General features: G+C 36.5%; 1 protein-coding gene across 3 annotated transcripts; it reads right to left on the minus strand.

Annotated features, from left to right (window-relative positions):
• Positions 1 to 5,220: 5,220 nt before the first annotated feature.
• Positions 5,221 to 11,367, minus strand: LOC108667549. 3 transcript variants are annotated; one of them, XM_018154590.2, is made up of 3 exons: positions 9,241 to 10,241; positions 6,871 to 8,756; positions 5,221 to 6,391 (listed from the first exon to the last, which is right to left on the minus strand). In XM_018154590.2, exons 2-3 carry the CDS (start codon positions 7,357 to 7,359, stop codon positions 5,729 to 5,731), a joined length of 1,152 nt encoding a protein of 383 aa, XP_018010079.1. In that variant the 5' UTR covers positions 7,360 to 8,756; positions 9,241 to 10,241; the 3' UTR covers positions 5,221 to 5,728. The 3 variants fall into 3 exon arrangements, with proteins under 3 accessions (XP_018010079.1, XP_018010080.1, XP_018010078.1); XM_018154591.2 differs by lacking the exons at positions 6,871 to 8,756; positions 9,241 to 10,241 and adding an exon at positions 10,931 to 11,367; XM_018154589.2 differs by lacking the exon at positions 9,241 to 10,241 and having other exon boundaries at positions 6,871 to 8,790.
• Positions 11,368 to 16,178: the final 4,811 nt, after the last annotated feature.

Consider the following 16,178-nt stretch of genomic DNA (forward strand, 5'->3'; position numbering starts at 1 on the left):
CAGTGTTCGAAAATAAAATTGTCAATCTATCTGTACACCTTATAATGTACTCGCTATTTTCCATGCTTAACTTAACGTGCAAATGGTTTTAATAAAATAATATACATTTAAAAATTACTTTTTAAAGACAACACTTCTAAAAATCCAGTGTCTCCAATGTTACAGATGTACAATGAATTTCTCATTTTATTTTCGAATATTAAAAAATTAATTCTTAACTTTTTTTAATATATACAATTTTGTTTCAAAATCATTTATTCTGTCAATTGATTCATGCATTGCCTCCGACTTCACACAAGAGTGCAAAATTTCAGATCAATTGGACAGGTAAAAGTGTGTCAAATATCAGTTATAATATTTGTAGCTGACAAAATTATTTTTTCAATTTTTTAAATATTAAAAAAAATTTAATTTTTGAAATCATTTATTTTATCATTTGATTCGTGCATTGCCTTTTTATGATTGTTTTCATAAAATTCATTTTTTGCAAACTTTACGCAAGTGTGCAAAATTTCAGATCGATAGCCACGATGGGATAAGTAGAAGTGTGTTAAATTTCGATCATAAGATTTGTAGCACACAGACAGAAAAACAAGAAGTGAGTTAAAAAGAAGTGTTGTAATAAAAACTGGCATTGAACACGATCGTGTCCATTTGCAGATGTGAATCAATCAACATAAGCTAAATTGACGTATTTGCTGGTGAAAATTGAACTTTTCTTATGTTTTTAAGTCGACTTAATCACATCTTTTCAATTGAAAAAAATTGTCATTTGAGGCAAACCTTTTGTTATTAATCCAGAAAATGACCGCCAGTTTCTGACACAAAAATATACCGTTATGTGTTTCGTATAGCTACCGCAAATCGGTTAAATTTTCCACGGCCAGGAGCCAATTATTTTAAAAGCTCTCGCCAAAACACAACATCTGTCATCAGTTAATTCCGACTGAACAAGTTCGTAACATTTATAAAAGAAATGAAGTTTGCTGACGCCTTAACAACGTTTAAACAGTTTGACGTGTATATTTGTCAATGTCGCGGCGAAAAAAAGTTCAGTATCGATTCATCGAGTATATAGATTATTTGTTAATAAGATGAACTTTGAAGAATACAAAAACTGTTTGTTTTGCAATGATGCATCAACGTACTTTGATGGCCTAGGATCTGCAGTTGCCATTGTACATCAAGGCACGTTCATGTATCATTTCTAATAATTATATTATCTAAGGGGACGATATATAGAGCTACTATTGAGTACCGCACCGGGTCTTCTGTGATGGAAAGATGCAGCCTCAATCATGTTTGGTTGTGGCAGTTGGCTCGGCTTCTACTTAGAAGTCCTGATAAAGCTTAGACGTAGCACGCGTTTAAAGTTTCAGTTCGATAAATTTATTCGGGATCTTGAAGTAGCACCTCGAAAGTAGCACTTTAAGTGGCTGCTCTTGTACCTATAGAGCTCACGTCATCTGTTACGGTTCAATCATTGTTGATCCTCTTCTTCGGAGTTTGACAATTGGACGGTTATAAATAGCTGCGGTGGATAGATTAGCAGCATACCATCGTGGTGAAAGTTTTATAGCGATAGCTACCCGTGGCACTCTCTCACATTCTTTAAACTATGACGTCACCTGAGTAAACGATGTTATAAGTTCGTATCCACTTGAAACCGTTGAAACCTATGCAATAGGTTTTGCATTCCTTAGGCAATTTGTACGTCTTATTTTGGTCAAAATCATATTAATGAAGTTTTTGTACTGATGATGGAGCTGGACTCCGATAAGTGTTCAGTGCATAAAAAAATAAATTTTTTGGCATTTTCTTTTATTTAAATGCTTAGTTCATATAAGTTGCAACGAATCCGTCATTTTCTAATCTAAAGTAAAACTGACTTTGCATATAAATTTAAAAACAACCCGTACTTTATCTAACTATGACAATTTGGAATTTATGCAGAATTTGTCACAAGTTTTCTTAAAACATCGAACGAGTATAAATGCAATGACCAAACTTTCATTACTGCATTTCTTCTAGCAATAATTAATGCTCTGTGTGTCCGACTGAGGAAAGTCGAATTCTCAGCTCGGATTTTTTTAGAAAACCGTAGACTGATTTTCGGATAGAAAATAAATAAATTTTCATCTAAATGCAAAATATTGATCGAAAAGAGGGCTAAATAGTTTCCACGTTGATTAAAATGAATGGATGTGCTATACTGATTTTTAAAGTGTGTTCTAAATTCATGTAAATAAAAGTGCACTTTTTGCCCTCAGGTGATGGTGCCCTCATTTTGATGGTGACTTCGAATCTTAATTCCGCACCAAAGGATGGGCAACTCAGACGTTGTCCACCGCATGTAGATTGGGTCTCTATAAACAAAATTAGTGGAGCCTCACATACACGACATACATACGAGATTCACCAGATGCAAACGATTAGTCACATACAGGCTATATCTATCATACAGGTCATTTTTTTCATAACAAGAAAACTATCACTTATTCGCCATATGCGATCGATCACTTGTTCCCCCACATGCAACCGATCACTTATTCGCCACATGCACACGATTAATTATTCGCCATACACATACGATTAATTATTCGCCACGGGCAAGCGATCACTTATTCGCCACCTGTGAGCGATCACATATTCGCCACATGCACACGATTAATTATTCGCCATACACATACGATTAATTATTCGCCACGGGCAAGCGATCACTTATTCGCCATGTGTGAGCGATCACTTATTCGCCACATGCACACGATCAATTATTCGTCAACTATTCGCCACATACAAACGTAAACAATATATATTATATTATAATATAATAATATTATAATATTATAAAAAATATATATATATATATATTTTTTTTCGATTCATCGATATAAATAAATATATATTCCCAATGTATATATAATACATTGGGGGTTTCAAATTAACGAATTTAGCAAGGCAACTTTGATACTGGAGACATTTTACTTGCTATTTTTGGTTTAGAATAATAAACTGATAAAATATAAGCCATTAAAATAAGTATACGTTTAAAAATTAACTTTTGAAGACAACACTTCTAAAAAATCCCGTGTCTCCAATGTACAACATGTACAATGAATTTCTAATTTTAATTTCGAATATTAAAAAAATAATTTGTCAATTATATTAATACATAAAAGAAATTAAATGTTCAAAATTATTTATTCTGTCAATTGATTCATGCATTGTCTCCGACTTTACGCAAGTCTGCAAAATTTCAGATAGATTGGACAGCTAGAAGTTTGTTTAAATATTGATCATAAGATTTGTAGCAGACAAAATTATTTTTTCAGTTTTTTCAATATTGAACAAAATTGATATTTATAAAAATATTTATTTTGTCATTTGATTCATGCATTGTCTCCAACTTTACGCAAGTGTGCAAAATTTCAGATCGATAGGATAAGTAGAAGTGTGTTAAATTTCTATTATAAGATTTGTAGCAGACAGACAGACAAACAAGAAGTGAAGTTAAAGAGAAGTGTTGTAATAAAAAGCACATTGCGTTTTGAACATTTAATTGTATTTAATCCCAACTTTTCCTCGTGAAAGTACGTTCAAATGACATGTAATTAGGTATGAATTCATTAATCATATTGAGATTTTTTATGTGGCAGGCATCGCACATGCATTCAGGATAAGCTTTAATTAAAGAACTAAATTACAAAAACTTACTGGTTTCGATGACTGAACAATTAACTTGTCAATATAATATCATTCTACGTTAATCATGTTGACGTCAGAACTGATGCACCCGTATTTTGATGCAGTTTCCGCAAGAAATCATTTTTGATGAACGTAACATTTTGTAGGAATAACTATTCTAGTGTTCACATTATTATTTCTACTCTAGTTGACTATTTACAAATAAATACATTGATAGGTATGCTGGTTATTAACAAGCAAAATAACGTGGAAAATATATTTGCATACAAGATTACTCCGAAACTGTTGAAATCACATCAGTGAATATTATTAGTCTAGAAAGCATAACCTCGAATTTATTATTGAACATTATTCGTCCTAGAATAACCTAGAAAGAATAATAAAAAATAGCTGGTACATATTGCGAATTGTTATTGTGTTTAGCTCCTGTTGCACGAACACCAATAATTTGGCTTCTGTGAAAGTCAGAGAAGTTTGCTATTTTCTGAGGTTATAGACACAAAAATTTTCTGAAAATACATGTAAAAACAAATAATATTAATTAATTAGTAACAATAATAAATGATAAAACATTAAAATACGTTAAGTTTTTATTGTTTAAAACGCATTCATAAATTGTTATCTCAAAATGTATGGTGTTCTCTTATTTTTTCATATCTCTGTACTTTCATTAACGTAGAAATGTTCAAGAATGAAATTAATCCCAGAAAAAATATTTTCTTCTTCTCAAAGATACGTAAGCAAGAAATGATTCGTCAATAAATACAACCAAAGCGCAATCTATTTTACAACGGTAAACAATAAATAATTGATAACTAGATTCTACTCCGGCCAAATTTACTTTATTAATTCACGCACACACAGTTTGAAGACAAATAGCGTCCGGCAGTCGACAATCTTGCCTTGCATGCTGCGACTGTAGTCTCAAAAAAAAAAAAAAAACTAACAACCATGCGAAACGGTTAATAAAATCTTTTAGCCCATTACATCGCCCCGACACAATAATATTTAATCTTATTCCAATTTGCTTATTCGCTACCTAGAGAACACATAATGGCGGCGGGCTATAAAAAACTTGGAATACTCGCATTATACAGAACAACCTGAATAATCATAACAGATGGTTCGTCCCAGAAGAATATGCACGAGTCATTGTCGGCAAAACTCCGAGTAAACAGCGAGAGTCAAATTCTTAATCGCGTTGGTGGCACGGAAATCGCATAAAGGAAGTGATCGGCCAGACAAAGCTGCTAAAAAGCTCAGCGTAAATAGGGGGCGGAAGCGTGGCAAGGTCGGCGTGACCTCAGTCAGGTTATATAGCAGCAGGCTCAAAAATGATCTCATTAATCGTATGCTTATCTTGATCGCAAGCTCTTGTTTTTCATTTGCAGCAAGCAGGACTGGCTTTTCTGCACGGTGATTAGTTGGACTCAATGTATTGCGGCAAGTTATGTGTCTCTGTCCAAGTGTTTCAGCGTCAACGCGGTGCCGCATTAGTGGAAAAAATACACCAAGTTCATTCGACATTTCATTTGCACGTTAGCCTTTGTCATCGAAGCTCATGGAATGGAACTCGATTTAGTTCGCTGTCAGCTCCCATTGGATAATTAACGTAAATAAAAGTATATTAATTACATAATATTTGGCAGCAATAGATATAAAAATAACAATACGGAACCTATAGCATGAGTAATAAATTATGTAAAAGTACAGGAATCGTACATGATTACCGACTGACATAATACCGGAAGAATGACGATTTGATTGATTGCAATACCAAATTCCCTGCCTCAGGGCATTAAGCTAGAAAATTATGCTTTGTGAGGAAGTAAACAAGGAGGCAGCAAAAAAAAAGTGAACCTCCGATTTCTAGTTGATATTGGAAAAATTGGTACACTTTAGCGACCTTCAGATAGTCAGGGTTTTCTAGAGAAATATTTCCTGGGTTCACCGAAACGGCAAGTGTCAATGATCATTTGATAAATTAGGAAGGCAGGGCTGGAGCGATAGGAAACGGGATAATTCATTTTTCATCGCTACTTTCATTGGTTACATGATCTTCGTTTGAGGTATTTTCAGGACTAATTGAGGAAGCTTCCTTTTCAACCTCAAGTTCAGGCTCTCTATTCGGAGGTTGGGACGGTGTGGCACTCAATGAGCTATCAGTCATTGCTAAAACTTCTTCTTTTTGTGATGTCGCAAAATTTTCTCCAGCAATGGGTTCCGAATGTTCAACCTGAGTATTGCAGGCATTTTGAGAATTTAATTGTTTATTTGATAGGTTATAGTTGTTTAATTCATCAATTTCTACGTCGAACAGTGCACAATGAATGCGATGTTGGGCTAGTAGCCGTATACGTGAATCACGAATTTTTCTCAGGCGAGCAGCGATGTGCTCCCCAAAAATAGAAAACTCATCCCGAACATCATTACTGTGTTGCAAGGACTTAACAAAGCTTAGAACGTCCTGCAAAACGCTACCGTACTGACAGTTTGTTTCAACTTTCGGTTCCTTCAAGATTGCTTCTGCCGGAAGGTAGTAACCTGTGTCCATGTTTTCTGTTTCCATATCTCCGTTATTGGAGCACTCCATGTCAATGGTTGGGTTGTGGCACTCCCACATGGCCGACTGGCTAGCGCTGCCAGAACCAGAGGCACATGTACCATCATCTCTGCTCAGACGTATCTGGGGAAAAGAAAAAAACGTTTACAGATTTTGTAAGACATGGAATTACAATCCTATTCGTTCTTCGCAGTGGGCTGTAGGAGTGACATGCTTTAATAATCATCTTGGAACATGCAGCTCATTCGCAATTATGTATTACTTGTTCAAATTTTACAATCATAGCGCTCAATTCTTTATCAACTCTCAGGTTAACATGTACTACAGCTCATTCTAGATTTACTCCCAAGAACTTTTTAAACAGTGTTATTTTGTGAAAAACTGCTCAGTGTGAACTTATTCGATCTTCCCTCACCCAAAGAACATACTACCTTGAAAGACAAATTGATAGAAAAATATCCATTGAGGTTTATTAGTGGAAAATTAACACAATCAGAAAGGTAACTTCATATACGTACGGTATTAGAAAAGTAAAATCAGCATTGTCAAACAGAATGAGCTGAAAATTAATAGTTCTTAATTAATCCCTATAAAGATTTTACCAGTTCACGGACGCCACTGCCAGCAGCTGATCGATCAAAAGCCTCCCCAATGCTGGGCTGGGCCAGCTGGCATTTTTTCTTTGCAGGTGGCTGCGACGACAGGCTGCTGCTCCTGCTACTGCTACAAGAAGATTGCCTGTGTTTCCCACGGGACGAACCGGCCTTGATCCTCTCTTCAAACTGGATGGCATGGGCTGGGTGGTTCCTCTTGACATGTGATTTCAAGTTGTAGAGGCTTGATGCATGTCCCTTGATGGTTGTCTCCTTGGGCTGGCACAAGACACACTGGAAAAACATGAGGTTGGCGTTCCTCTCATCCACTGACTTAAAGACAAAGAAGTCCTCCAGGTGGGGCCATGGGTTCTGAGGCTTGTCATGGCAGACCTGGCGCTCAGCCTCAGCAGCCTCCGCTTCATGATCCACAGCCAGTGCAGGCTCCTCAACAGGTCTAACATCCTCAGGCATAACAAAAGCGTCTTCACTTTTCATTCCAAAAACTTGTAGACACTGTAACACTGTAAAGTGTTGCCACTGTTACATGACTAATGTCCAAAGTGAAGTCAACTGCAGAATTACACAATGCTGTGTCAACCAATCATATCATGTGTTATGGCTACTGTAGCAATAATACAAGTCAACCTGAGAGGTGGTGGATGCTTACCAATTACCCGAGAGGTGGTGGATGCTTACCACTTACCTGACAGGTGCTGGATGCTTACCAATTACCTGAGAGGTGGTAGATACTTGAGAAGTGGAAAATATGAGTTAGTGTACAAGGGAATAAATAAAAAACAAACTAAAGGTGGGGGAGTTGGCATTATTATCCATCATGAGGCAGGTTTTGAGATAGAAGAAATAAATGTTAGTGAGAATGAAATGAATGAGGACATTTTTGCTATGAAGATTGAGTATGCAACAACAATGAATGAAAGTATGCAAATTGTGATGATTGTTTGTTATATGACTGTAGAGGGAGTATGGTCTGAGCATGAGAACAGAGAAAAGTATGTTTGCAGGAAGAAAGTGCTTGATGAATATAGCCATGAGAATGAGATGATAGTAATTACGGGGGACATAAATGGATGTGGGTATACTAAGAGAGCCTGTGAACAAAAATAGAAAGCTTCTGAATGAGTTTGTGTTTGGAAATGAACTGGAAAACCTGAATGTTACAATGGCTGAGGGAAAAGTGACTTGGAACAATAATGAAAACTGCTCAGCAATTGACCATCTATTAGTGAATGAGAATGCAAGAAGAAAAGTGATGTACATGTGGGTGGATGAAGCTGGTGTGTTTGATATCAGAAGTGATCATAACATGCTTGTTACCGAATTGAAAATGCATGATACACATGTGAGAGAGCCTGAAAAAAATGTAAATGTCAAGTAAATGGGGTGGACTGGGATAATTTTAGTGCGAAGCTTACTGATACAAAATGGAAAGTGACAAATGATGTGAATGATATGAATGAACAACTTAAGAAATGTATGAACAAGGCCACCAGGAGCACATGAGCAAGGACCAATAAGAATGTATGCAATTGCCCCCTGTACTAATTTGTTGCTATTTTTGTACTAAAATTAAAGATAACTGGATACTGCAATTGCATCTCCAAAAAGTTCTCAAGCTAGAATATGTATAGTGTTTAAAGAAATTCCCTCAATATTTTCCCCTAGATGCAAAATCATTAATATAGGAACTCCTACAATCAAATGTGGGATGTCAAAGAATGGAAGAAAGAGATCAAAAAGAGAGTGAGAATATGTGGTTTATGAGTACCTATGGAAGCAAGGAATGGAAAGAAAGGATAGCCTACAGCTATACAGGATGAAAGAAATGCCAAAGTATGAATGAATGCATTTATGATGGTAGCAGGGGTGGGGACCTAGTATGGAATATATCTACTTGGCGAGCCGCGACTGAATTTTTCGAGCCGTGGTTTTATGGATTTGCCAGCCGTGATTCCATTTCTACAGGAAGTTGAAAATTTTATGAAATGACATGTTTGCGAAGTGCAAACCGCAATTTTTTAATAAAACAAAAATTTATGACATTCGAGCCGCGAGATTTCATACCTACTGAAATTATATGATATTAGAGCTGCGATATTTCAGACCATAGTGGCAAACCAAAGATTTTTTAGCATCAGTTCATTTTTGATTTCCTCATTTACTCAATATTTAAACCAACTTCTGATGTGTGATAAAGCTGGTAGCTGTCCAATAATCCATGATACTTTACTGGCCTACTTATAGTACTAAAAATTGAACTTTTTTTTACACTCTTCACTTGAGGAAGAGTGTAAAAAACTCTCTGCTTTGCCACTATGTTTCAGACAAAAATAGGACTTTTCCAGACTAGGTGGGGACCAAATGTTTTGTGTAAGAGGCTAAGAGCAAATGCCAAGTGTGAATGCACAAACATACAGGTGGAATGAAAGAAGAGAAGATTCTGTTTCATGTGCAACACAGGTAAGAGAGAAATGGTGGAACACCTGATGATGGAATCATGGAGTGTAAAGCATATGAGTGAAAGACTGGAAATGATTACAGTGATAGTGTGATACTGGCTGATGAGAGGGGGTGAGAGTGATGGCGTGATATATGAGAGAACAGGAGATGAATGGACGGCAATGATAGTGGGCCTGGCAGCTGGCTGCTAGTCACCAGGGGCAACCACTGCCATGACGGATCACGGATAGTGGTAAGCGTTATTTGTATGGTGCATGGAGAACGAGGGAGAGGAGGATGCTGCAGAGAGCAGAGGCCAGAGCCCAGAAGGCAAAGGGTGTAAAGAAACAAGGAATAAAAAAATAATGGTAATAATAAAATAACATATAAAAAGAAACTAAGTAGTATCTAGTGTTTTGGGAACTAACAATATTTGTGTGACACTGACAAATGTCCAAAACTGCCTTGCAATAAGTGGGACCTCCAAGGCTTCGACCGACGACCATGCAATAACCAACAAAACAACCTCTTTATATTGAAATTATTCTCCCTCTCCTCTAGGTATCATCCACTGTTTCTTTCATTTCATTGATCTATTACTTTAATCTTATACCAGGGTGCATACCTAGCCTACTGGTATTTTGAAAAAAAAAAAAAATCCATAACTTTTCCATGACCTGGTTCTAGTACCTGCCTAATCAGGCTAATCTTTGAATGTTAACTGAAAAGAGAGTAGTCAGTGCAGCAGATTGGCAGAACCAAACTTTGCCAAAACATGTACAAGATGAGTAGGCTACGCCTATCCTACGAATCCATTTTTCACCGCTGTTTCCAAATGAAATCGCTCGGCAGTCGGCATTAATGGGTCAACACAAGCTGCACAGAAAAACACTTCCTTTTTTCTTCATTTATTCGCGAACTTCATGACTTTCCATAACCTTAACCGGAAATGAAATCTCATGACTTTCCAGGCCTGGAAAATGAAAAATCAAATTCCATGACTTTCCAGGTTTTCTATGACCAGTAGGTACGACCGTATGCACCCAGTTCGGTATTATTGCAGATTAACTACATCCAAAAAAAAGGGTGTTTTTTTTTTAATTATATGTTTTTTGGGGTGTAGATTACGAATCTGAAATCCATTTTTGGCGGTCGGCATCGGAAAACCGATTTTTTTCGCGACTTACTAACATGGGGGTTACGTAGGATTTCAGATTCGTAATCTACACCCCAAAAAACATATAATTAAAAAAAAAACACCCTTTTTTTTGGATGTAGTTAATCTGCAATAATACCATCTTGTCTCAATATTATGAATCCAGTGCCTGGCTCCCCTTTTTTGTTTCAAAGTTAGCTGAAAAAGCAAATTCAATAGGAAAGAGTTGCTTCGATAATTAGCGGTTAGCGGATTAGCGGAACCGGAACTGCGCGCCGCCCACCACTGACCAGTTATTCATTGACAAAACTGAGCCTTACCTGAAAAATAACGGAGTGAAGCCAGTAATTTCGGAGAAAAACTTTATTTACGTAACTGAAAATGTATAACTCATGTTTTCCACAGATAAAAAATACTAATACGAACTTGCTCGGTGCTTGACAGGACGCTTACCTGAAAGCTATTGTCCATCAAACTTCCATTGACAGCAGTTGATCGTCCTTCTAAAAGGAATTCCAGAGCTGAGTAAGCAAACCACTTGGGTTTTTCAAAATCTTCTTTTCTCTCGGTAGCTTTCTTCAGTGCCATCTTATGGTAATTGGCAAACTGAGTCTTCAGAGTTTTTATCTTCCTCTCTACGCAGCGCACATCTGCACCAACGCACTTTGCTATTTCCCGCCACGCTTCATCTTTCTTGTCTCTGCACGAGTAATCAACCGAAGTGGTTCTCCACAAGCACTCATGAGAACGGTACGCCTCTATTAAATTGAAGATTTGTTCAGAGCTCCAGTGCTGGTAAGCCATTATGTAATCGACAAAATTCAAAACTCTACATGCTAAAAATGATCCACAGTCGCTATGCAGTTCCTGCTGAGGCTATCGGAAATACACTGGCATCAGCCTGTAGTGTATAGCAGCAGCTGCGCAACATTGCTCAACTTGTTGCCAACCTGCGCAGATGCGTAAATGCTCACCCCCACCCTAACTCGCTCCCCCCGTCTCCCTCTTATCCATGCTATTCCTACTCTCGATAGCTGCCTTGTGTCGTGAACTTCGGTATAATATGATAAAAAAACGCGTCCAAAAACAAACCGACAGAATAGATAATCAAGCTTTCGTACGTGTTAAAGTAGATTATTTATAAGAGTTTTTNTACTCTCGATAGCTGCCTTGTGTCGTGAACTTCGGTATAATATGATAAAAAAACGCGTCCAAAAACAAACCGACAGATTAGAGACTCAAGCTTTCGTACGTGTTAAAGTAGATTATTTATAAGAGTTTTTATGTGTAACGCAGAGTCAGAGAACATTTAACTTAAATCAGACGCTGTGTCAGGGAAACGTATAGAGTATTATTGTTTCAATTTGGCCATTGAATATTTTTACAAATGTTATAAACATACCACCACGCATCGAGCGACGAGAGAGGTTTAACGAACCACTCAAAAGCTTTAAATCAACAAATAATCTACTAATCCCGTAACATCAACGGTTTAAGCGACGTTTCATGATCATTACAAAACCTCTTAACATTCCGAGAATGTTAAAGAGAATAACATTTTTGAACTTCTAGATAATATTATCAAAATATTAACAAATGCCAAATCGATTATAATGCTAATCTTGCTTTATTTACTAATTAATAAGGTAGAGAAATATTCGTACCAAAGAAATTATTAGTTACACTAAAAAATAGAATAAAGTTATTGATTGTTTTAATAATAGAATAAAGTTATATCTGTTGTTGAGTAAGAAATTCATTTCCGCTGTGCCGATGTGTTGAGCAAGTTTTTGCATACAAACACTGACATTATATCTACACTGCAAATGTCACCGACATACACCAATAAAAACACAAGTCGATTGTCAAAAAATATGGATACAAAAAGAACTCAGTCTTCAACAGTTAGGAGTATAAATAGCTTAATTGATAACTTATTCACCCCTACTGCGGTTCTTACGAGACCTGGGCGAGCAAGTGAAGCATTTATTGCCCTGAAGAACACAAAACCCTCCTGATAATTCTGTGTACAATTATATACACAACAGACTTCCCTACAATACTGCCAGCACGAGCCTGTCTCCATAAATTATTTGTGATAATAAATCAAAATTGTTGCTGGAATGTTTTTCATGCCTAATAATTAGGAAAAGAAAAATTAGCTAAGCTTTGTACTGGAAGAGTATCAGCAATCCCTCAGGGTATCAGAAAAGATACGAGGGGCGAGGGAAATAATTTATTTTAATTGATACCAAACATGATAAAGCTTTTTTTTAGAATTTTTGACACTTTTTGCTTCAAATCTCCGACTCAGTTGCTGATTTCCTGTTTTCCGACTTCCTCGTCAATCTCGCCCAGTAGTAACAAATATGATCCATATTTCTATCTATGTAAATATGATCCATATTTGCGTATTTATCCAAAGCCCATTCATTGTACATGTACAATGGTGTCAGGACATCACAAAAATATTGGTCGTATATATAAAAAATATTGGATGTTGCGAGCTTTAGATAATAATGAGGCAACTGTATACTCTGCCGCACAGTTCAGCTTTACATTTAATGTAAAACCGTAATGTTTCATTTAATAATTTTAATTTTTACACAGTTCAGCTTTACTGAAATAAGATGAAAAATCTTTTTTTAATTAAAATGATATGCAATAAAAAATTAAATATAATAAAAAATTAAATATTATTCATAAACAGCAGTGAAATAATCAAATTTGAAGATCTTCGTTAAGAAATGGTCCAAAAATTACATTTTTACGCATTTTCTCATTTATGGAAAAAATGAACTATTGTGCCCGCCATGTCCGTCTGTCTGTCTTTCCGTCCGTCCGTGACCTCAAGTTTTCGTCGACGAGAAAATGCGCTCTCTGTCACTCACTGCAGTGAGTACTGAGTTATATTTATTTTTTAGGTTTGCGAGCCATATCACTTCTCCTAAACTCAAAAATTGAAAAATTGATCTTGCTGAGAAGAATTGAAATTTAGGAGTACTTATTTCGCAGCAATGAAAATTATAAACAATTTTATATAGTAAAGAGGAAAAGAGGTTTGTGTTAATTTTTGATAGTATTATGATTTAAAACAATAGCTACCAAATCCGAAACTTCCAATAATCATTCTCCAAATTAATAAATTAATTATTAATATTCAGACGAGCCTCTTCAGTTGAATTAAATGATGGTATAGATTAGTTGCTTTGGTTTCGTCAACTTACGCCAATATTCCCAACCGCGAACCTGGTGTGGATTTTTTATATCAAATTATAATATTATAGGGAACTAATGAATCATTAAATAAATTTGGTTTCGCGAAACCATCAAGTTAACTAGTCTTTGATACCAGATGCAAAAACACCAATTCTTTACTACTATCTCTTGTTACGTTTGAAACAGTAAATATTTTTACTAAAACACTAAAGTATTAAAGATTCAAGTTTCGGTAGGAAAAATAAATAATCTTTGTCATCTACGCTTGTCACAAAATGAAGTCATCCCCTAAAAGTGTTGCAGAGCATGTCTGACTGGCAACTGTGACTGTGATTGCATGCGCCTGCAGTTAGCTCCGGCTATGCCGAGCACGAAGCGCTCAGTGCGGTCTGTCAGTTCCAAGGCCTCGCATGAGCTTCGGACTGAGGAACGCTCCCCTCGGTCTATTGGGGCGCAAGACGCGCGTGCTCCATACTTGCTGTGTGCGCGTGCAGTGAGCAACACGTCTGGCGCTGCGTTAGCAAGGCTCTTACAGTGTAGTGGCCGAGTCAGACATTTCATTCAATAGTGAACGGAGGAATGTGGCTAAAGTTTAACCACCCTAGCATATTTTTGGCTGATAGTTGCGATCATGAGATTCAAACTATGTGATATGGCTTGTTAATTATGAGAAATTTTTTTAGTACAATAAATTTTGCTTTCAGATCTCACCATGAACTACTTAATTAAGGTGGTTGTATTTTGATATCTACAGTATAGGATAGAGGCGGCATCCATGTCTGGTAGGTATAGAGGATGAGTTAGTCTTTCACAATTAGATCGTTTATAGGCAACCTGCACAGGCTCTTTCTTGCCCGTTAGACTAAAACAGTGGTTCCCAAACTTTTTCAGGCTGGCGCCAACTTTGGCTCCCCAGTGAATTTCTAGCGCCCCCCCCAGACACATATGAAAACATAAGCTTGCTCTTTTTTACGCTTTGTGCGCTGCAATTTTAAAAGAGCAAGTTTGAAAACAAATGTGTATTTCGCAAATAGAACCCCATTTAGTAAACCAATATATTTTTTTAGCTGTTTTAACTATTTCAAGATTAGAAACCCAGGACGTCTTGGACAAATTTACGGCCGGACTCGTGGCCGGTCACGCGGCCGGTCTCACTGCCAATTTCCAAATTCAATTATCAAGGAATATCTCCCAAACTGATGAACGCAGCTCGATGAAATTTGGAACACGTTATCATTAGGACCTAACGTTGATGTTTAGATCGTGAAAGTTTTATTTAAATTTCCCCTTCATTCGTGAGTTATATGGCGATACGGTCGAAATTCGCAGTGATCAAAGAATTTCTTACAAACTACAGAACAGATTCGAACGAATTTTGAATATCTAACTGTCATACGGTGATTTTTAGCTCGTGAAAATTGTTTTGAGTTTGCGAGTTTTTTTTTTCATTTTACCGTCATTTGTGATTTCACACTTCTTTATTCGGCCTATCGCCGGGTAGTTTGTCGCTTAAATTCGCGGTGATCAAAAAATTTCTTCAAAATTCCAGAACAGATTTGAACGAATCTTTGGATATAAATACTTAACCTTCCAACGGTGATGTTTAGCTCGTGACAATTTTATTTCTATTTTGCATTCGTTCTCGAGTTATACGTATGGACGGAGAAACGACCGGCATTTCGAGCGGCCGGTTTGACCAAGAGCCGTAATATGTTACCTATATGAATGAAATTTTAATTGCAATCGGAACTTAAAATTCTTACCGATGCTGGGCTAAAGTTTGAATTATGTAAATAAAAAAGTAGCAATAAAAAAATCCCGACTATAATACAAAATATGAAACTCAATGATGAATTAAAAATTTTTCCGTCATAGCACGCTTCTCAAACATAATGCTTAGCCGTCAACTAATACTTATAGCCGTATAACTCGTGAACGAAGGCAAAATCAAAACAAATTGTCATGAGCTAAACATCACCGTTGCTGAGGTTAAGTATTTATATACATACCTAAGTTTAGGTTTCATTCAAATCTGTTCAGTAGTTTAGAAGAAATTTCTTTATCACTGCGAATTTAAGCACGTATTGTTGTTGAAACGGAAAAAAAACTTGCGAACGAAGGCAAAATCGAGAAAATTTGCACGAGTTAAACATCACCATTTGGGAATGTATAATAGAAATTTCGGTAAAATCTGTTCAGTAGTTCGGACGAAATTCCTTGATTACTACGAATTTTAGCCCGTATCGCCATATAACAATATTCACGAATGAAGGCGAAAGTCAAAAAAATTTCTCGAGCTAAATATTACCTTTAGGTCCCAATGAAAACGCGTACCAACATGAATCGAATTACTTTCTTGATTCGGGAGATATTCCTTGATCATTGAATTTTGAAATTGGCCGTGAGACCGGCCGCGAGTCCGGCCGTAAATTTGTTCGAGACGTAAACCCAGGAGAGGTTAAAAAAACCCAGATCCGGGTGG

This window comes from Hyalella azteca, unplaced genomic scaffold (genome assembly GCF_000764305.2).
Source record: "Hyalella azteca isolate HAZT.00-mixed unplaced genomic scaffold, Hazt_2.0.2 contig12524, whole genome shotgun sequence".
NCBI lineage: Eukaryota > Metazoa > Arthropoda > Malacostraca > Amphipoda > Hyalellidae > Hyalella > Hyalella azteca.